Below are 20,992 nucleotides of genomic sequence, written 5' to 3'. Positions count from 1 at the left end.
AATCAATAAGAGCAGAAGTGTTGCCTGATGATTACCTAAGGACCATTAAGATGATTACCAGAGGTGACCTAAGGATGGATCAGCCTCTATTTTGTTTTTTGTTTGGTTTTGGTTTTATGTTTTTGTTTTAAATCTTTCCAAAACCTATAAAGTGGTTTTGGTGGTGGTGGTGGTGGTGGTGGTGGGAATTGAACTTAGATAGTTGGAGAACTCTAATGTACAGCCCAGGTACAGAATCCAGTTGTTGAAACTGTCTAGTTATAAAAGCAGCATGTGATTTAGAAGATGTGACTGTGTGTTTAGGGATCCCCTTTGAAGCATATAGATCTAACTATGAATACTAGGCAGTGGTGGGCAGAGGCATGGCTCAGTGGTTGAACACTCATGTAACCTGAGCCCAGGGTTCTATCCTTAGGAACACACTACACACACACACACACACTACACACACTACACACACACACACCAAACATATACACATACCATACACACACCACACACATACACAATACCACACATACACATATACACATACCACACACATGCACCACATATACATATATACATACCACACACACCATGCATACATACACATACACACACCACACATACACACATACCATCCACCACACACACACACATACACATATACAATATACGCCATGCATAAACACACATATACACACACCACACATACACACCTGAGTGGATGAATAGCATAGCCACATCTGGTGAGTACAGCACAGGAGACTCTTCTGGGTCATATGATGGAAGTGGGAGGCCTGAACCTGGCACACTGGACCCATCAATGTTCTGGAGTTACTTCCCAGCTCAAGGCCCCTGAAGGATCTCCTAGCCTCTCTATCCCTGTCTCTCTCATCTGCTTTCCCCTCCCACTTTTATTTCCTGTAAGTCTTCACTGTTCTGAGCTACGTAGAAACCGAGGTTTAAAATTCCTCCTTGTTTGAGAATCTCCAGATTCTGCCTGAATTATGTTCAAATTTCGAGCACAAGCTTTCTGTTCAGCAAAGGTTCTAGACCAGCTGGTAAGAGTACAAGACAGCTAAATGCTCAAAAAGGGAAAGAGGGAGTGGGGAGGAACGACTCTGCTGTAAGAGCACTGGCTGCTCTTGCAGAAGAGCCAAGTTCAATACCCAACACCCACAACCACCGTAACTCCAGACCCAGGGAATCTAATGCCCTGTTCTGGCCTCCACGGACATAGATACATGCACTCATGGGTTGTAAAGACTGTGCAGATGAAACACCCATATACACAAACTAAAAATAAATAAATGTTATTTTCAAGATTAAAAGAGAGCTCACAGACTTTAGAGGTCAACACTATTAGCACTCTCCTTTGATAATTAAACACTTGAAGCCTAAGAAGTTAGGGCTTGCTGTGATAATACCAAACTTGGAGAGAAATTAATTAAATACAATAAACTATTCCAAGATGTTTGTTTCCATGGGCATTTATTTAGCCCTGGGAGGGAGGCGGGAGTCTAAATAAATATCTTAAAGCCACCCTGTAAACACGTGAAATATCATTATTTTCTCAAAGTTTCTATTCATTAATATAATATACACACCCCCAACCCCGGTCACATATATTCGAGGACACACACACACACACACACACACACACACACACACACACTTGAATGTTACTTCCATCCACTGAGAACTAACTGAAACTCAGGCATTAAATGTCCTAACTTAAGAATTTTCTTTAGTATTTAAATCAGGAAAGGTGTAAGGCTTCACAGGTGGAGCGTCTCCCTGCTGGGTAGATATGTAGATTTGTAGTTTCGAAGGAGGAGGGGATGGTTGTAGGTGGGAGACTCTTGTAAAGTCTGTGGTTTTCTCTCTGAGAACGTTTCCCGTCGATTCCACCTCACTGGCCATCACTGACTGTTCTGTGAAACATTGCAATGACCTCTTCTCTTTTGTAGGTATGCCTTCTGCTTTGAGAGTGGAGAATCCTTTATCCTGGATCCCAGCAGCAACTTCGGAAACAGAATTGAGAGCATTACTCAGCGCATGATGGTCATAGAAGGAACCAATAAGGTACCGTTTGTATAAAATGAGCCTTGGGGATAGTCTGTAAACAAGCTCTCAGCTCCTGGTTCTAGGTTTGTGAGACCGGGAAGTGATGCAAAAAACTCAAAATTCAGGGGGAAAGAGAATCTCTGAGGGGTGTCTTCATTGCTACATTTCCTGGACTGTATTCTTCAGACCCCTGATTCCCCTCTTTCTTCTCCTTTCTCCCCCTATACATATATGTCTGTATTTGTGTGTATGTACCACCTGTGTGCAGTACCCCGAGAGTCCAGAAATGAATGTCAGACTTCCAAGAAGCCTGAGGTAGAGGTGGGTGTGAGCTTCCTCTCTCATCCTCTCATGTGGGTCCTGGAAATGGGAACTGAATTTGGGTCCTGTGCAAGAACAATACATGCTCATAACCACTAAGCTATCCCTGCAGCCCACAGAACTCATTGTTCCTGAATGTCAGGCTGGTGCACATTAGTGACTCCCTATCCCAACTACACATTCAATCTTCCATCAATTAGCATTATAGTCAGGACTTTGGGGTAGAACCTGGAGTACACACAAGTGCTGAGATTAATCCCATGCACCACTAGGTGATTCTAGCCTTCAACTGTGCCTGGATCCTGTTTGCAGACAGAAAGTAGGATCTCAGTAAATAAAAATAAATTCTAATAAAAACTAATTCAAGGCTTCACATCAAATTTCAACATTCCTATTTCAGAAAATATCATATCTGTCCTTCTGTCCCAGACAGGTGAAGTCTAGGCTGGGTGTGCAAATACACACCATCTATCAAGAATCTCCAAACTAACCAGGCCTAGTGTGTATTTAAGAGCTGGTATCCTGTGAATCAGAAAGTCCTAGCAGACTACAAACTGGAAAGCTTTCCCCCTTTGAGGTAGCGAAAGATTTGCTTAGAAATCTGCTATCATCTGGCATGGGAATAGCAATGCTTTTAAAAAACAAATCAAATAGCCTCTTGGTAAAACTTCCATTTATATTACACATGCTTATCTGTATAAATCTGTTCAAGTAAGGATACTTAAAATATCCATTTATTTCACTGTGTCCTTGAATTCAGGAATGAAAAGCAGATATATTGTTCTCTATGTAGGATTCAGCAACAATAAATAACTTCTGCACTCTTCTTTTCTTTTTTTAAAGACTTAATTGTTTTTATTTTATATGTATGTGGGTTTGCCTGTGTGTATGTGCACCATGTGCATGCACTGCCTATGGAGGCCAGAAGATGGCACTGGATCCCCTGAGACTGGTGTTACAGATGGCTGTGAGCTGTTATGTAGGTGCTAGGAACCAAACCTGAGCCCCGCAAGAACAAGTGCTCTTAACCACTGAGCCACTCCAGCTGCCCCCATCTCCCATTTTCTCTTTCCTTCCTTCCTTCCTTCCTTCCTTCCTTCCTTCTTTCTTTTCTTTTCTTTTCTTTTTCTTTTTTCTTTTCTTTTTTTCCTTTTTTTAAAAACAGGGTCTGACTGTGACCCTTGCTGGCCTGAAACACATTCACAGAGATCCACCTGCCTGCCTTCTGAGTGCTGGAATTAACTGTATGCACTACCACACTGGCCCCGCAGTTTTCAGTATCTAAGCCTTCTTGAAGATGCTACTGTCAGCATCCTTTTTTGGTGAGCCAGTGTGGTTTTCCCCATTTTAAACATGGGCAGCCCAAGCCATACAGCATAAAGGGGTTAAAAAAAAAAATCAAAGCAAAATCTCCTGAGTCAAAACTCAACACTTTCGTGGCCAACTAAGCCAAAACAAAACAATTAATGAGTCCATCTAGGTATAACACCAACAGTCACTTGCTAAGGATTTAGGAATGGTTTTTGTAGGCGCAGCAGTAGTTGGTGTGGTTTGTAGCCTTTCCCCCACTAACACTGTACACAGGAGCTATAAAGTTCCATGGTGTCCAGCCATTGGTGAAAGACTTTAATGAACAAGCTGGATGAAATGCCTGATTTAGGTAGAAATTGTTCACTAATACTAGAGAACCATATTGTACTGCCACAAAGTCCTAGTAGGTTTCCCAGATGATGTCGCTGGTGTCCATTCATCTTTTGCTTCTTCCTAACCATGAAGGCAAATGTACCATTAATTCTGGAGATTTAAAATGAGAATTGATGTTCATGATTTCTATTTTGTTTTCTTACCACAAAAATGTCCAGTGAGCAATAAAATTAAACGGGGTGACACTGGTTGAGATTCCTGATGGACATAGCCCTGTGTAGTTAACTAATTCCATAGATAATGCCTGCTGATTTAAAAAAAAAAAAAAGAGCAAAAAAAAGTCCACCAATTTTCCACTTAGGCTGGAAATAGATGTATTGTCTTGTAGTTCTGAAGTTAAGCTGAAGGTTTCCGATATGAACTTCTGTGCACAGCTGGCATTTGTACCGCCTGGCCCATGTTCAGGAGCTGCAGGGTCAGACTCCTCCTCCTTCCAACCAAGGGCAAAGATGTCCACATCTTTCAGCTCCTCCAGAGAAATGGCGTTGGGGGTATTTATCTTACCTAACTTCCTTTGGTAAAGAGGAAATAACCTGGAGAGAGGTCCCTCTATGCCTACGACTTTAACAATTTGACAACCACATAGACTGCAGTGGAGTCCCCCACTGCAATGTCCTCAGTCACATGCAATGAAGGGGTCTGTTCAAGATCATTTGTATTACAAAACTTTTAATTTTCCCCACAAGGGAAGTGAAAATATACACAGTGTATAGATCCTTTAGGCAGTTCTAATACCATTATGCTGGATATCAATTGTTGATTTCTTGTTCTGATTTTAGGAGAACTTACTGCGTTTAGTTTTGGCATTAATTAATATGTTTTTGTGGTTTGGGAGAAAAAGCTATCCTTCACTGGACAGTTACAAGCATAGTTTTGCTGTTTCTAAATTGCCTGCAATGTCCTCTCAAATGTAGACTCTTTTGCTTTTTTTAGTGCACTGTGACTTTAGTACATTGAAAGCCCACAACAATGGCTCATTCAGTCACACGTCAGCCTTGCCCCGAAAAGCTCCTCTGTGGATAGGTGTGGGTGGGGAAGCTCTCATATCGGAAGTCATAGTGTCTGGGGGTTCCAGGGGCTTTTCGTTGTTGTCGTCCCTTAGGTCAGTGAAGGACATAGAGGGAAATACAATTCCAAAACTCCATTTCCTCCCTTGGCCCACCTTTGTAAGATGTGAGCCATTATCTGGAGTGGCTAAAAACAAAATGTTGAATTTTCATGTTGTTCACGCCAGACCTGGGGGTTTATGGGACTGAAATGAGAAGCACACAGAACCCTGGGCCAAATTTGTAAGGCTGGAGGGTGGTGACTGCCTCACTGCGGCAGCGACATTTCCATGAACTTGTTTGAGGGTACAGAAGGAAATATGTAAATTGCCTGAGACAATCCCATGACGTATAATCATCCTAATTACAGAACTATGGCTTATGGTCCAGTTCCCACACTGCTCCTGGCTCCCCCTAATTCTCACCTTTTGTTTTCCCATCACGTGGTTGTTGCGTGCCACCACTGGGGTCATGTCAGCTCTTCCTTGGCCTTTATACATACACCTACTTTTATTTCTCCCTGAAAGACTTAGAAGCAGTGTTAGAAACATCCCGAGATTAAAATCTCCATTCCATAAATAGGTTAAAAAAAACAAAACAAAATAAAACAAAAAACCTTGTTCCAGAAATTAAGCCAAATGGCATAATTACCTCCATTCAGTCTATTCCACAAGGCTGAAGCCACATTGTAGATAGGAATTACTAAGGCTTAGCAAATGGGAAGGAAGGAAAATTAAGAAATCCAAGCTTACAGTAGCTAATGACAGGTTTTTGTTTGCTTTTTTCTTTTATTTTGGGGGTTGGGGCTTTTTGTTTTTCGAGACAGAGTTTCTCTATGTAGCCCTGGCTGTCCTGGAACTCACTCTGTAGACCAGGCTGGCCTCAAACTCAGAGATCTGCCTGCGTCTGCCTCCCAAGTGCTGGGATCAAAGACTTGCACTACCATGTCTGGCTTCTGGTGACAGTCTTGATGATCATTCCAGATCATAGCAAAGGACCCTGTAACAAGCACAGATCCTTTAAGTATGCAGAGTTACACTGTACTGAAATCCTCACTAAAAAGTTGCCTACCCCAAACCAAACCACCAACAGAAAGGCTTTTATCTTTTTTTGATGTTGGGATTGGCTGTGTCCATCCTCTGTAGAGGTCCACTGTGGATTTTAAGTTGGGAATAAGGTTGTCATTCCTTCTCCTATAACTGATTGACTGTAAATGTCGTAATTGTAGTTTACCTTAATACCTTCATCGCTGGTCCTCAGTTCTCTTCATTTGTGGAAAATGCAAACTGATTATAGAATTAATGCAAGCAGACTGTCTTGAGACATCCTTTCAGTGTGTCCTATAAAATAAACGATTACAACTCCAAATATCTGTTACATCTCAAATCTTTGGCAGTTTCTCTTGTGAAATATAACAGGGATAATTTAATACTCTGCTTGGCTTTTTTCATTCTCCTCTTTGTTGTGGACATCAGGGATCAGAATGGTCTCTTGAAGACTAGAGGCTCATGCATCCTTACTGACTATGCTGAGAAGATGCCTTCCAAAGCAACCAAAGGATGCTGAGCACAATCTCGCTTAAGCTTTGTTTTGTTTTTGTTTTTGTTTTTGTTTTTGTTTTTCGAGACAGGGTTTCTCTGTGTAGCCCTGGCTGTCCTGGAACTCACTCTGTAGACCAGGCTGGCCTTGAACTCAGAAATCTGCCTGCCTCTGCCTCCCAAGTGCTGGGATTAAAGGCATGCGCTACCACTGCCTGGCTCACTTAAGCTCTTATCTCTGACCTGACCTGGCTTATGCTTCTCAAATACCCACCATGGGTTTTGTCTTGTTTTTGAGACAGGGTCTCATTATCTAGCCCTGGCTGGCCTACTTCAATATGTAGACCAGGCTGGCCTCCAATCCACAGAGGTCCTCTGCCTCCTGTCACTGGGACTAAAGGCATATACCACTATACACAACCTATATCTTTAATGTTATATGAAAAGATACTTAATTTTGTAACCTTAAAACATATTCACTAGAAAAATACTATACCAGAATGAAGTAATTTTTAGGAAAGTTGATTATAAGTTTTATATTTCACATTGTTTAAAAATGTTTTTCTTTTATTAGAATCTTTTCATTCACCAATCATACATCCAAATCACATCACTTAAAAAAAAAAAGTGGTGGCTCTCACCTTTAATCCCAGCACTCAGGAGGCTAATCTCTGTACGTTTGAGGCTAGCCTGGTCTATAAAGTCCAGGACAGTCAGGGCTGTTACACAGAGAAATCCTGTCTTGAAAAACCAAAGAGAAATAAGAAAGTTTTCAGTTTGTGTGAAATTCTATCCCAGAAGGAAAACAGTGTTTAGCTTATGCTACCAACTACTGCTGATTAAAAGAGCCACTTTCAAGGAAAATCCTATTCAAATGGTAGACAGGTCCTTATCAATAGGTTTTGCTACTCATTGTGAAGAGTTTTGGTGGGGAAGCCATCAGAGATTGAGAGTGTGAGCTCTTGAATTCTACACACCAGGATAGATGCTCTTCCCAGACATGCCTGTGGTCTCTGGAGTCTTGGGGTTCATCCTTTAACTCCTAGAAACCTTTGGTTGCCTTATTTGTTTAATGCCCCCATCTCACGGGGCTAAGATAAAGCTGTCCTGTTACCACCAAGGGCAACATGAAGGACTCGCCACAAAGAAATGATAAACATTTCACCTACATAATTTCTACAGTAACAGAAACCATGGTGAGTTCAATTCTGGAGCGTGCCTGACGGTGCATAGGTGTCTTGTATTGGAAAGCATTACTTAGGCAAAGAAAAAAAAATATTTGATTTATAATTCTCTCTTCATTGTATGGCATTGATTCATATCACCTCTGGGCATCTTAGCTTTATTCTCAGATTACACAAAAAGTCTGACATAGCTCAATAAGACTAAAGCTGCTACAACCATTTCAGACAGTGTGGGCAAGTCTAATTTATTTATTTACTTTATGTGTATGATGGGTTTGCATGTATGTATGACTGTATATCATGTGCATACCTGGTTCCCACGGAGGTCAGAAGAGGGTGTCAGATCTTCTGAGGTTATAGTTACTGTAGCTGAAGTTACAGATCATTGGGAGCGACTATGTGGGAATCAAACCCTGATCCTCTGCAAGAGCATATGCGTATACCACTGCGTCATCTCTCCAGCCCACTGTGTGCAGGTCTCAAACATGGCAAATGTACATATGCAGGCTAGTTTCACCTTGCCACAAACCCCAGTTCTCCTCGGTCACTCTGAGTTTTGCAAAATCCAAGTCATTTTAACAACAGTATAAACGGTGACTGTCTGAAATGTCAAATATTCTCAAGCCAACAGAAATGGGGCTTCTGTTTATGTAATATAAGCAGACATATCTAACTAAACCATGAATCCAAATTGGACAACTATACATGCAAGAATCTGCATGGGTCCTTTATGATCAACAGTAGGAACTTACTTAGTAAGTAACTTGGGCTTACGATGACTGCAAACAGGAAGTCCTCAGTGTAGACATTCATTTCGGATCTTCCCGTGAAGAGCTTGGACAGGCTGGAGCCCAGACTCCCCAGACAGCACAGGGGGTCACAATGTACTTGATCATCAATCTGTCTTTCCTGCTACCACCAGCTAGTGGCTGCCCTCACACTGTCCCCAACAAGGTTGTCTTACCACAATTTTCCACATCCTCCATGGCTCTTGCTGGTCTGTATAATAATTAAAGAGAAGGCAGCAATCAGAACTCGTATACTCCTGTTCTTTGTTAAAGTTAACAATCAAAAGAAAGAAAGAGAGAGCTGAACTCTCAGACTCTTCTACACTGGCTCTCCCTATCCCCAACCCCTTCCCCCTGCAGAAGAGAAAGCATATGTTGGAACCTTAAGTAGGGAATGAGGCCAAACACTTTTAAAAGTCAGTGGGCCACAGGTATTGTCATGCTCCCTATTGATATCCTGGCAGTACCTTTACAGCCACATGATGAATGTCCACTAAACAGAATGAGAACTACCACGGAGCCCAGCCCTCTGCATTATCTCGAAGTTCAGTAACACACAGAGGACTTAAGGGTGGATTGGATTGAGCAGAGACTTCCAACCACTAAGAAACCATTTGGGGTGGGAAATGAAGAAGGGGGTTCGCTGCCTAAAAACACCGAGGATGCTGTCAGTCTTCATTTTAGACTTACTTATTGTGTTTTATGCATGCAAGTATTCTGCCTGCGTGTATGCATGTGCATTATGTATGAGCCTGGTGCTCACAGAGGCCAGAAAAGGGCATTGAATCCTCTGGAACTAGAGTTACAGATGGCCAGGAGCTGACACGTGGGTGCTCAGAACTGAACCCAGGTCCTCTGCAAGAGCAGCCAGTGCTCTAACCACTGAGCAATCTTTCCAGCCCTTGTTTTTAGTCTGCTTGGTCCCTAGATTAAAAACAGAAATGTCTTGATTTCTTAGAGGAGTTGAGAGACCACACATAAAGTGCCTACTTAATATTACTTCACTGGTCAGAAAAGTTAAGACCCTTCCATAAGACCAGTCCCTTGGAATGCTCATTCAGGAACTTGCCCAGCATCCTATGGTATAGTCTTTATCTTAAGCTAGTGCCTGGCATCCTATGGTATCATCTTTATCTGAAGTTAGGACACACAGCTCATCTGCCACCATGAGAACAGTACCCCCTTCTCGTAGCCCATGCCTAGTTATTTGTGTCCTAGGACACAGACTACGATCTCTGAGGAGTTGGATCAACTTTTGTGTATTTGTCTCTAATTTGAAGTATTCAAAAGTAACTTTAATTCCTCTCCCCACCCCCCGCATTACCTACTCATGGTTCGGGGGCTTTCAGCATAAGACTGCTCGGCAGTGTGTCCACATTTCTAATTACTTCTCTTAAAGGAAACAATGGAAGTCTTTACGCTGTCTAAATTTTCACCTTATGATTAGAGTAGACATTATTTATTTTGAAAAGTACTTCCAGGTTCATATCAACTTGACCACTGTCTGAGGACAATCATGCTAAATCACAGCTCTAAAATATCAGTTTATATCTTTCTTTTGTACACAAAGAATTAAAGTACTGAAAGTACATAATTTATAAACACACATACACACACACATATGACTATCTTAGCTTTTCAGCTTCCCATCCTTTTCAAGACCACTGGGGCCTGTGTGCCAGATCCTATGAGCACAAATGAGAATTGGCTTTGCCACTTTCTCTTCTCTCTTTGCTTGATTCACATGCCCACCATAGACGCCTCCTGTGACCAGCTGGCACTCGTGCTCTCAGGTCACCCATACCAGAAAAAGCCTGGGCCTCACCTGTTCCTCTCACAGATGTGGACAGACCACCTTGTGGGGTGGGACGTGCAGTTCCACACCTCTGTTTCAGGTCTGTGATTGTTATGGCAGCAGACCGAGATAAGCCCTTGAAACCCTCCTACATCGGATGTCATGGGCTCCGGTCTCCTGAGGACCTGTCTTCCTGTTATTTTTCTGTTCGTGCTGGGGCTCCAAAGCAGAGAGCTTGCGGGTGGCTACCACCCCTGCCATACCCTCTACGTGCATGGAACAGCTGAATCACTCCAGCCCTCCGAGTCACTCAGGGCTGTCCCAATCGATCTCTGTCCTCCAGCTGAACTTTGTGTCTCTTTTGCAGACGGTTAGCACCTTGGTGGTGGCAGACTCTCGGACCCCTGGAATCTACAGCTGCAAGGCCTTCAATAAAATAGGGACTGTGGAAAGAAACATGAAATTTTACGTCACAGGTGAGCTATCTGGACCCCACCTTACAGGGAAGTTTGGCAACCTTGGTCTCTCTTTAACCCTCTTTGCTTTTACTGCCCTTAGTAATTTTCTTTCTTTTTTTTTTTTTTAACATAGACTTGTCAAGCTGTGAGGACCTCTATCCTTGCTCTCAGGGATAGAATTCCACAACATCTTTAGCTTCTCTAAAGAGCCACTTCCCGGAATTCTCTCAATTGTGTCTGTGTTTCTTTCCCAGACTGGGTTCTAAATTTGGGATCTTATATCCTCGCTTTTGGACCCCCCCCCCCTCAGGATCTACTCCTGGGTCTGGTACATAGCTCACTTCCAACCCCTATGATATTAGACAGGTTTTTTGTTTGTTTGTCTTTTGGGTTGTGGGGGATGGGTTTTGTGGGGGTTTTGTTTGTTTGTTTTACTTAGAAACCCATAGTTGAAGTAATTTAGCCCTTTTGGGGACTCAGACTCTGAAAATGGGCTTTTGTTCCTCATAGTTAATGGGCTATTTTTTGAGCATTTAAGAATTTTTAACTTTAAGCCCGATGGTCTCTTACAAATCTTTAAACCTGCAAGGTACTCAAGTGGCGTTCCTTCTGTCCCTTCGTGGGTCCAGGAAGGAAATAAGTTGCTCAAAGTCTAAAAACAATTGCCTGGCTCCACGCCTCCCCAATTTCTGAGGAAACCTGGGCAGTCTGCCAACCCTCTGGAAACTTCACACTGCACGGAGCAGGCTGCTGCTGACATTGCCTAGAAGTCTCCAGAAACAAATAGGCAGCACTGAGCTCATGAGACATTTGCGTTGTCAGCCGATGGGAGTCTGCAGCCAGTGAGCCAAGCCCTAAAGAAACTGGGCCATGGAGACTTCCTGAAGGTCATTCTCCCGGGTGCCCTGTATTCTCCAGAGAGGGGAGACCGCCACAGCAAAGCCCCCCTGACAACAGACTGGTCCCCACCTCCTCACCTTACAAAGAACAGAAGATATATCTACTCCCAGTAGGAGAGGCCTTTGCTGGGGAAGGATTCTCGCAAAGATTTCACTAAGATTAGCCTATAAGTAAATCCAGGCACTTTGGAGTAAATCAGCAGCTCTCAACCTTTGCCGAGGGAGGTCGCTCCACCCTTTCACAGGGGTCCCCTAAGACTATTGGAAAACATCGATATTTGTAATGCATAACAGTAGCAAAATTACAGTTCTGAAGTAGCAACAAAATACCTCTAGGCATTGGTGAATGCCTTTAATCCCAGCACTTAGGAGACAGAGGCAGGTGGGATATATGAGTCTTAGGCTGGCCTGATCCATAGAAGGAGTTCCAGGACAGCCTGGGCTAAAATGAGAAACCTTGTCTTAAAAATAAGTAAGTAAGTAAATAAATAAATAAATAAATAAAACAAAAAAGTAAGAAAGAAAGAGTAACATTTTGTTTAAGCCAGTATATCTAAAATACTATATTATAGTTTTAATATATAGTCAACATTTAGGGGGTTATTTATCTGGTGATTGAACTCCAGACCTGATGCAGATGTTTTATCACTTAGCTATGCCCACAGCCCTATATTCAACAGAGAAATAAAACAAGACACACACACACGCACACACCTGCTCAAATTTTAATCAATTTAGAATAAATGAAATAAAATTCAGGCCTTCAGTCACACAAACCACTGATCAGTAGTTCAAAGCTGTGTGTCAAAGCCTCTGAGAGGGAGAGAGAACTGGAGGGCACTGAGCTGGAGGTGGGGGAGGTGTGGGGACAGCACAAACAGGTAGAGGGAAGAAGCTGGGCTTCCTCTAAGTGTTCGGAGCTAAAGGAAAGTACCAGCAGGGGCCCACAAATTCTTTAACCACCAACTTATCTAAAATCATCCCACAAACCTTTACAGATGTTCCAACTTCTTATGGACAACTGTACCTACCTCAGGACCTCAAGGCTAGGCTAGGCTTAGAGTCCTGGGGCCTTTCGGGGCTGCTGAACAGAAAACAACAGGACCTGCCATGCCTCTCACTCCATCCTTGTGAGTGGGAGCCATGCCCACATCTGCTCCCTGACCCTTCCCTCCCCAACTCCTCAGCCACTTCTTATATTGACTAGGGATGCCAGCCCTCTGGCAGAGGAGGAGAAGTTTAGTGGCAGACTTAGGAGCCATCTGCCTTTTCTGGGAATCTTGAGCATTATGTAGAGCAGAATGACATGGGCTCAGGGTGGGCACACACCATTGGCCCATAGATGTTTCACTTTCTAAGGGTCCAACCAAAAAAGACCATCTAAAGGCTCAGGGCAGGGCCCTTCTGGCTTGCGTCTGAGTGTGTTCTGGGAGAGGACATGCTGAGTCCAGGGAAGGAAATGCCTACTGGAAGCTCACAGCGCTTCTCAAAACACACAGAAACTTTAATCTTAATGCCTAAAAGCAGCTCATCCTCTAAGCCTTGTTATTTAGGATTTGCTTTCTCTCCATGGCTCTCTCTGACCAGTGCTGGAGAGTTTAAGTTGAGATGGAGGGTAGATTGAATTACTTGTAATCACTATTGGCTTTTAGCTAATTATTATATTTTTTTCATATCAGATTTTTTTGTTTTGTTTTGTTTTTTGTTGTTGTTGTTTTTTTTTCAAGACAGGGTTTCTCTGTGTAGCCCTGGCTGTCCTGGAACTCACTCTGTAGACTAGGCTGGCCTCCAACTCAGAAATCCGCCTGCCTCTACCTCCCAAGTGCTGGGATTAAAGGTGTGTCCCACTACACCCAGCCCAAGATGTATTCTTAGTACATACAAGGTTAAGTACTTTTAGGAATCTTGCACTTTGCATGTCTATTTTCTAGGGAAAACAAGAATAGATGGGTGGATGGATGGATAGATAGAGGTATAAATATATCTTATGTGTAGTATATGTTGTAGGATATAAGAAGATATGTACCGTGTGTGTGTGTGTGTGTGTGTGTGTGTGTTTGTGTGTGTGTGTGTGTGTGTGTGTTGCTTATACTTGACCCAAGGTAACACTTGTGTGGGTGACCTGTGTGTGTTTTCTGTATTTATTTATTCTATATTGTGTCTGTGAGTGTTTTGCTGGCATGCATGTACAGGTACACATGCCTAGTGTCCACCAAATTCCAGGAGAGGGCTTTGGATGCCCTAGAACTGGAGTTACAGGTATTTGTGAGCCATGTTGAGGGTTCTGGAAACCAAATCTGGGTCCTCCGCAAGAACAACAAGTGCTTTTAACCACTGAGCCATCTCTCCAGCCCCTCCCCAACCCAGCAATACTTAAAAAGCTGCTGTGTAGAACTAGGCACAACATGTAGCTCAGTGGTAGAGCCCCCTCCCCCTGGTATCACGTAGGAGACACTGAGTTAAATTCCTGCGGTTTCCCCTACCCCCTAAAGTAGCTCTCTAAACTTTGAATTCTGTAAAGATCTATTTGATGCTTTATTGGTTCTCAAAACACCGTAATGTCCCTTCCTCGGTGGAGAGAGGCAGCTAGCCATGGCCATCTGTATCCCTGACAGCATCTCCTCCTAATTGTGGTGCTCACTGGTAGCTGATACCTGTGAACTAAGTAAAGATCTCTAGTTCATACACTTTCAGGGATTACTCCTGCCAGTGTTCCATGGAAATAAAATGTTCAGTGTTCTAAATAAGATTGCCCACCTTTTCAGTCTATTTGGGACCACCCCAGTCAGGTGGATATTCGTGCCCCACGGGTGCCTGTTTCCATACGAGCATGCTTTCCCCACAGGAGATTGGCCCTGTCTCCTGAGAGAAGCTGGCTTCTCTCGTGGACCCCTCAGGAGACTGTGGTGAGTCTCATCCTATATGCATGAGTGTTACATAGTGAGGACGGTAATGGCTGAGCTGGAGAGCAACTCTTACTTTACATGCATCAGTATTTTGCCTACAAGTATGTGTGTTCCAAGGTGTCGGATCCCCTGGAACTGGAGTTACAGACAGTTGTGAGCTGCCATGTGCGTGCTGGGAATTGAACCCTGGTCCTCTAGAAAAGCAGCCAGTGCTCTTAGCCACAAAGTCATCTCTCTAGACCCATGGAGAGCAACTCTTCTTAGGTCTATTTTTATATTCAGGGTTGGGGGGGGTTAAGGAGAAAAATCCCTCTGCGTTTATTAAAACATTAAGGATATTTTATTTGTCTACAGTCTTCTACGGATCAAAAGCAAATGCTGAAGGGGGTTACACTGAGAAACAGACAGTCCTAAGAGCTGTCTGATGGTTTCAGAAACTGTGTCCAGTTCAGAAACAGGCTTGCAGGATGGACCTGGTTTTTTGTTTGTTTCTTGCTTTTTTTTTTTTTCCTCTTCTCTAGATGCTGTGTATGTGTGTGTGTGTGTGTTCCCCACTATGACTATGTGTGAGCCATCACTGGGAGAGAAACTGGAAGATGAAACCTTGTCTCTCTCATTTCCCAGTGTCACTAAATACGTTTTATTTTGAGATTCTTGGTGGTGCTCTGCAAAGATAAACAAAATCTTCCATCAGGAAACCTGTGAGCTATTTCCACAGGAAGTTTTAAATCACCAAAGTAAATAGAAACTCTGCACATGACCTCAACGGTGTGACTGAAATACCTGGGTGCCAACTGCCAGGATGAGAGCCTGGGATGGAGAGGGGCTCTGGCCAGTAAGGACCGCCAGTGAGCAGCCCGTGTGCACCCCATCCTCCATTCTCATCTCATTGGTGTGGATGGTGATAGCAAACGTGTTACTCTCACCTAGAAGATGTCCAAAATGTACCAAGATGACAAAGGAGAGTAGCTGCTTCAGACACCTCACTGCTGCCCTATCTGTGCTCACACCGGCTCCTTTTTTTTTTTCCCCACTGAAAGTGTCTCCACTTTCCTCCTTGCTCCCCATGTGCCATGCTTCATAGGCTGCCATAACTCCCTGCTTCCAGGATTCCCATGAATACTTTGGCATTTCTTCAGACGATACACTTTATAATGCAGCCAAAGCCAGAGAAATCAGAAAAACAAGCAAAGTGAGATCTAGGGAAGCGCTGATACCACGTCTAATTTTGGACTATTGTCCCCTTTAAGGTTTAAAGGTCTCTTTATAGCTTTGTGTACGGAGGATAATAATAACAACAGACAACAGCGCTTTTCATCTTCAAAGCTCTTTGTAAAATGTTGGCCCAAATTCTTTGCTCAAATATAGATACATCACCAGTAGCAAGCCATGGGAAGGTATTGAGAATAAGTCAATTTACTACCAGTAGCTGTGATTTTTAAAGCCCTCCAATGAATGTTCTGGAAGGACAATGAGAAGCCTGTAGCCCTAAACTCAATGAATGGTTCTGGAAGAACAACAGAAAGTGGGGTACACAGACTGGCATGGAATGAGGGGGTGCTTAGGAGATATAGAGAAAGGATGGGGACTGACCCCAAACAGAATGGTTTTTGGCAACACCATCACCTTCAAAACTATTTGTTGTTTTCTGAGAATATCTCAAGTAGTCCAGGACCTCTTCAAACTTCCTGTATTAAAGATGACCTTGAACTCTTGATTCCCCTACCTCTACCTCCCAAGCACTTTGATTACAAGTGTGCTCCGCCACACCTCATTTCTCAAAACAATTTTTTCTTTAGACTTTCCCTTTCTTATAGTGCTGGGCATTGAACCCAGGAGCTCACGCACACTAGACAAATTCTCTGCCACTGAAATATTCTCCCAGTCCTAAATTTGACTTTTAAAACTATTGACCATTTTCGGAATCTGGAAACACGTCTAGGTTTACCTCCATTTTCAGAAGAAATATTTTTTTCTTCCCCTTTGTGTATGTGCATAATCGTCCCTAGTAGAGGAGCATGAGTAGGTGAATAACCCGATTGTGGTCTGGCCCACAGAAAGGCCTGGAGCTCTGTTCACAAGCAATAGGGAGGAGGCCACTGTGAAGCAAGGGAGAATTGGCTCTGACCAGCTTTCCCAAGGTCACCCTTAAGGAACTGTTTGGAACTAGCTTCCCTGTACATAGACTTTGGGTTTTTAGTACAAATTGCTCTTAAGTCATTCTATTATTTTACTCTCCTTGAAAGTCAGCTTACCAGGAAGAGGACTGTATGTGTTAAAGAAATGAGGAACAAGGTTCTTATGCCAAGTCAGGAAAGCGAGTTTGTCATGAAGAAAAACTGGGGGCAGATAAGAAAAAGTTACCCTCCCTAAACCTGCCCTGGTTTTGTATTTCCTGTGTCACTTGGGATGGGCTCAACTCCACGGGCTCTTCCTGCTTTGTTTGAGCACTTCCCCTAACATGACAGGACACTTGGTGTCCCAGTGATGCTCATGCTGAGAGGATCCAAGTGGGACTACATAGTTCACACCGTGTCTGAATATCTCATTGTGAGACACTGGTCTGAAGTTCTTCATTGTTCTTTTCTAGATGTGCCGAATGGCTTTCACGTGTCCTTGGAGAAGATGCCAACCGAAGGAGAGGACCTGAAACTGTCCTGTGTGGTCAATAAATTCCTGTACAGAGACATTACCTGGATCCTGCTACGGACAGTTAACAACAGAACCATGCACCACAGCATCAGCAAGCAAAAAATGGCCACCACTCAAGACTACTCCATCACTCTGAACCTTGTCATCAAGAACGTGTCTCTGGAAGATTCAGGCACCTATGCCTGCAGAGCCAGGAACATATACACAGGGGAAGACATCCTTCGGAAGACAGAAGTTCTCGTTAGAGGTGAGCACTGCGGCAAAAAGGCCATTTTCTCTCGGATCTCCAAATTTAAAAGCAGGAGGAATGATTGTACCACACAAAGTCATGTCAAACATTAAAGGACTCATTGAAAAGTAACAGTTGTCTCTTATCATCTTGGTTTATTGTTACTTTTGCTAACTTTCAGGCCCAGAGGAGGTGCTCCTCCCAAAATGAGTTTGGACATGATAGCATAATAAGAAACCCCAGGGCCTGCTGGCCCGGGGTGCCTGCTGGCCCCAGGGTACTCTTGGGGCCACCCGGTGTGTGCTTGGATTTGAAGATCCCTGTACTCTGCTTCTTTTATGTGTTTGCTCTTCTGTCTCCTGCCTCATAGCAACAACCTGGGACGCATCTTTTCTTCCACTCTGATGCCAACCTCTTTTGATACATATATATATATATATTTTAAGTTGTGAAGCTGAACAAACTGAATAATTTAAGCAAATGCTGGTCTCTGCCAAAGATGGACATGAATAAGTTAATTTTTTCAGCACAGGATGAGTACAGTTGAATTTGAGTCTGTGTCGGGTGTCTACCTGGTTTTATTTTTAACTATTTCATTTTTGCTCTTGATTTGTAAATAGTTCCTGGATAACAAGTTATAATGCTTATTTATTTGAAAGTTGTTTTTTTACATGAAGTATATTGATCTTAAACAGGGGTGGGGGTGGGAGTGAGGGGGGTTCTAAGATGGGTCCCAGGGGCACAAGATGTTGATATAATTCTGAGAGTAAAGCTATGTCCCAATGTGAATTATGAAGGTCCATCAGGTCTGTTCCACCCTTCTTTGTCCATCCCAGGTAATTACATGCATATTTCCTACTGCAATTAGATACCGTTCCTCATTGTCCCTGGCTGGACTGACAACCCCTGACTGCAGGCAAAAGTGTAGCAAGCCTTCATTCTAAATACTCATGGCCCCTGGGCACTGTTTTAAAGCCCTATCATGCTTTGGTGGCATTCAAAGATGTCCACAACCCATGTATCCTGAATATAAAGGCTATTGAGAATGGAGATTTAATGCAATCTTCTTAATGTCTATTGAAAAATCTACCCATTAAAGAAAAAGGCCACCTTCTCTATATGCAAATGTTAATAGGACATTTACAGGGATTAAGAAATTGCAAAAGTTAAGAAATTACAAAGAAAAAAACAGCATTAAAACTATTTAAATGCATGCTTTTTAAAAAAAAAAATCAAGAGCAATTACATTTTAAACTTGCATTTGAAGGAAAGGTACTTTTTAATTTGCAATGTTTTTCTGTTTCCATGTATGGTTTCCATGTCTGATTGATCTTTGTATGTGAACTGCAGGGCTGGAGGAAGCCAGCAATAATGACCAAAATAGCAGGGCTGAGAAACAAGAGGCTGGGCAGTTCTGTAGGAGGTGACAGTATGGCAGCCCTCAAGCTTGGGAACTCACTAGCCCGGTTCTTCCTTTAGGCTAAGAGACTGCTGTCCCAAGGCTAAACTTGTCTTTCACGTGGGAATTGCTTTTGTCAAGTGTGAAAGAGTAAACAATAGCATTTCCCCCAAATGCCAGTTTTACAGAGCCCCAAAAGCTGTGAAAACAATCAGTAGCCTGGAAGTTGTCAGCCCAGAGAAAAGAATAATCGATTGTGTCATGAAGCTTTACCTATGGCTCTTTGACTTGGCCTCTTTGTTCATTCTGAGGCAACGTCCTCCTTCAGGGAAACAATACCTCAGCACCATTAGGAACTTTCAGGGGCCTCAGTTTGAAAGAGAACTATTAAAAAAAAAAAAAAGAAAAAGAAAAAGAGAGAGAGAGAGAAAAAATGAAGGATTTAGAGTGCCTTCTCAGAAAAAAAAAAAAAAAAAAAAAACAGAACGAGCATGCGCTGCAAAGCCTAGTTCCCTCCCTGTGAGGAGAAGGTGTGTATTCCAAGAGACAATTTTAAGAATTCCATTCATTGTTGTATAATCAATCCTTCCAGAATATCCTTCTAGAATATTCTTCAAGAAAGAAAGAAAGAGAGAGAGAGAGAAAGAAAGGAAGAAAGAAAGGAACTATTGTATAGATTCTTTTTTAAAAAAATCCTTCTTTGAGGTATGAAGAGAGATGAGGGGGAGAGAAGGGGAAAGAAAGAGAGAGAGAATAGGGGTAATGAGGCTGGCTCCTCAGCTCCTTCCAAAGTGGAAAAAACAAGACCCCCCCCCCCATCTTTAGAGACCTAGAAACCGTGCCCACAGCCCTGGGGTCGTACCTAAAAGAGTCCCTTATGGATGGTTGTCTGTGTATACACTCATGACCAGCAAAAGTATTCTGTTAATTCAGATCATCCCAGTAGGGGGGTCAGCCATGCTGTGTTAACTGTGGGTTTCTCTCCTACCAACTATGTATGGATGCCATGTACTCTTTTGCTCCTTAAAATGTCAAACTACATTGTTACCAAGTAGGTAGATTTAACAAAGTACGATCCTTAGGTTGAGCACTCCTGTAGGCAGTAGCCAGAAGATGAGACACTTAGTATATAGAAAACATTTTTTTTCATGAATAAATCCTAAGACTGTATGCTTTAGAGGGTGTGTGTGTGAACCTTGTTTTTAAATGAGGAGCTCTGTGTGTTTATTTTGCGGCTTTATATGCTGCTTGTGTGACGTTTGTGTCCTACACCTAGCCCCTTTGGGTGTTCTTTGCAACATTGCTTTGTTAAAATAAACCATCCTCTTCTAAGTAGACCGTCAGGGAAACTCAAGACCTGTTTGTACAGATGATATTATAAACTGTAGTGATGACAATAATTTGTGTTTTATCCAAAAGTCTTTTAAGGCCTTGTTCTGTTAGAGTTGACACACTGGTAATAGAATGTGCTAAAGGGAGCTAGAAAATCAATGCACTGGGTCTGAGTTTTAAGTAGAATCTGTGAGTCGGCTGAGCACTGTTGAAATGCTAATTAGCCATGTGTTCTTTCTTATCTTGTCATATCTCACTGATGTTTTTGTAAAGATGTCAACAATGTAATGAGCATGCGTGCGTGCGTAAGTCATTATAGATTGAAAAGATTTCTACGGGCTGCGATTTCAATTAAGAAAAGCTGTTTGACAGATTGCATCTAACGTGGACAGAGGGGGAGACACTGTAAGAGGCAACAGTAAGCGTCTTCTCATGCAGCCTACCCTAGAAGAAAGTATTTAATCAACCAGCACTTCCTTCAACGCGTGCCTTCAGACGCCACTTGGTGTACCCAAGCCCCTGAGCCTCTCCTAACCAGTAGAAACTCTGCTGAGCTATTGCTGCTCCTTCGCCCTGTTCTAGGATGATAATTTTTAACCTGGGATGTCAAAGTGGCCTTAACAAATGCTGATCCTGAGAGTTTTGCTGCAGGAATTTAAAGAGAGGTGTGGGACCCCCCCTGCCCCCCC

The 20,992-nt window shown here is 42.9% G+C and overlaps 1 protein-coding gene and 2 long non-coding RNA genes across 7 annotated transcripts in view; 1 reads left to right on the top strand and 2 right to left on the bottom strand.

The window, feature by feature from the left end:
- The window catches only part of Flt1 (fms related tyrosine kinase 1), a 168,412-nt gene that overhangs the window by 69,557 nt on the left and 77,863 nt on the right, over positions 1 to 20,992 (top strand). For all 3 annotated transcript variants that reach the window (XM_031338765.1, XM_031338766.1, XM_031338767.1), the window contains 3 exons: positions 1,956 to 2,070; positions 10,796 to 10,904; positions 17,282 to 17,590. In XM_031338765.1, the coding sequence (XP_031194625.1) occupies positions 1,956 to 2,070; positions 10,796 to 10,904; positions 17,282 to 17,590 (533 nt within the window). The remainder of the gene's footprint in view (positions 1 to 1,955; positions 2,071 to 10,795; positions 10,905 to 17,281; positions 17,591 to 20,992) is intronic.
- Positions 1,711 to 7,353, bottom strand: LOC116068783. Its single transcript, XR_004109688.1, has 4 exons — positions 7,303 to 7,353; positions 6,357 to 6,463; positions 5,549 to 5,651; positions 1,711 to 2,009 (listed from the first exon to the last, which is right to left on the bottom strand). It is a non-coding gene; the product is annotated as an uncharacterized LOC116068783 (long non-coding RNA).
- LOC116068782 overlaps positions 7,352 to 20,992 on the bottom strand; it is a 16,174-nt gene continuing 2,533 nt past the window's right edge. Inside the window, exons 3-6 of one of the 3 annotated variants that reach the window (XR_004109686.1) lie at positions 11,864 to 12,043; positions 10,459 to 10,871; positions 8,598 to 8,844; positions 7,353 to 7,402 (exon numbers count right to left, since the gene is read on the bottom strand). This is a non-coding gene — a long non-coding RNA (uncharacterized LOC116068782). Of the gene's footprint in view, positions 8,845 to 10,458; positions 10,872 to 11,863; positions 12,044 to 20,992 lie in introns of all 3 variants that reach the window. The other 2 variants (XR_004109685.1, XR_004109687.1) reach the window with 2 other exon arrangements.

The sequence above is a fragment of the Mastomys coucha genome, unplaced genomic scaffold, assembly GCF_008632895.1.
Source record: "Mastomys coucha isolate ucsf_1 unplaced genomic scaffold, UCSF_Mcou_1 pScaffold22, whole genome shotgun sequence".
Taxonomy (NCBI): Eukaryota; Metazoa; Chordata; class Mammalia; order Rodentia; family Muridae; genus Mastomys; species Mastomys coucha.
Note: the sequence above shows the minus strand (reverse complement) of the source record. Positions and strands in the feature narration are given on the sequence as shown.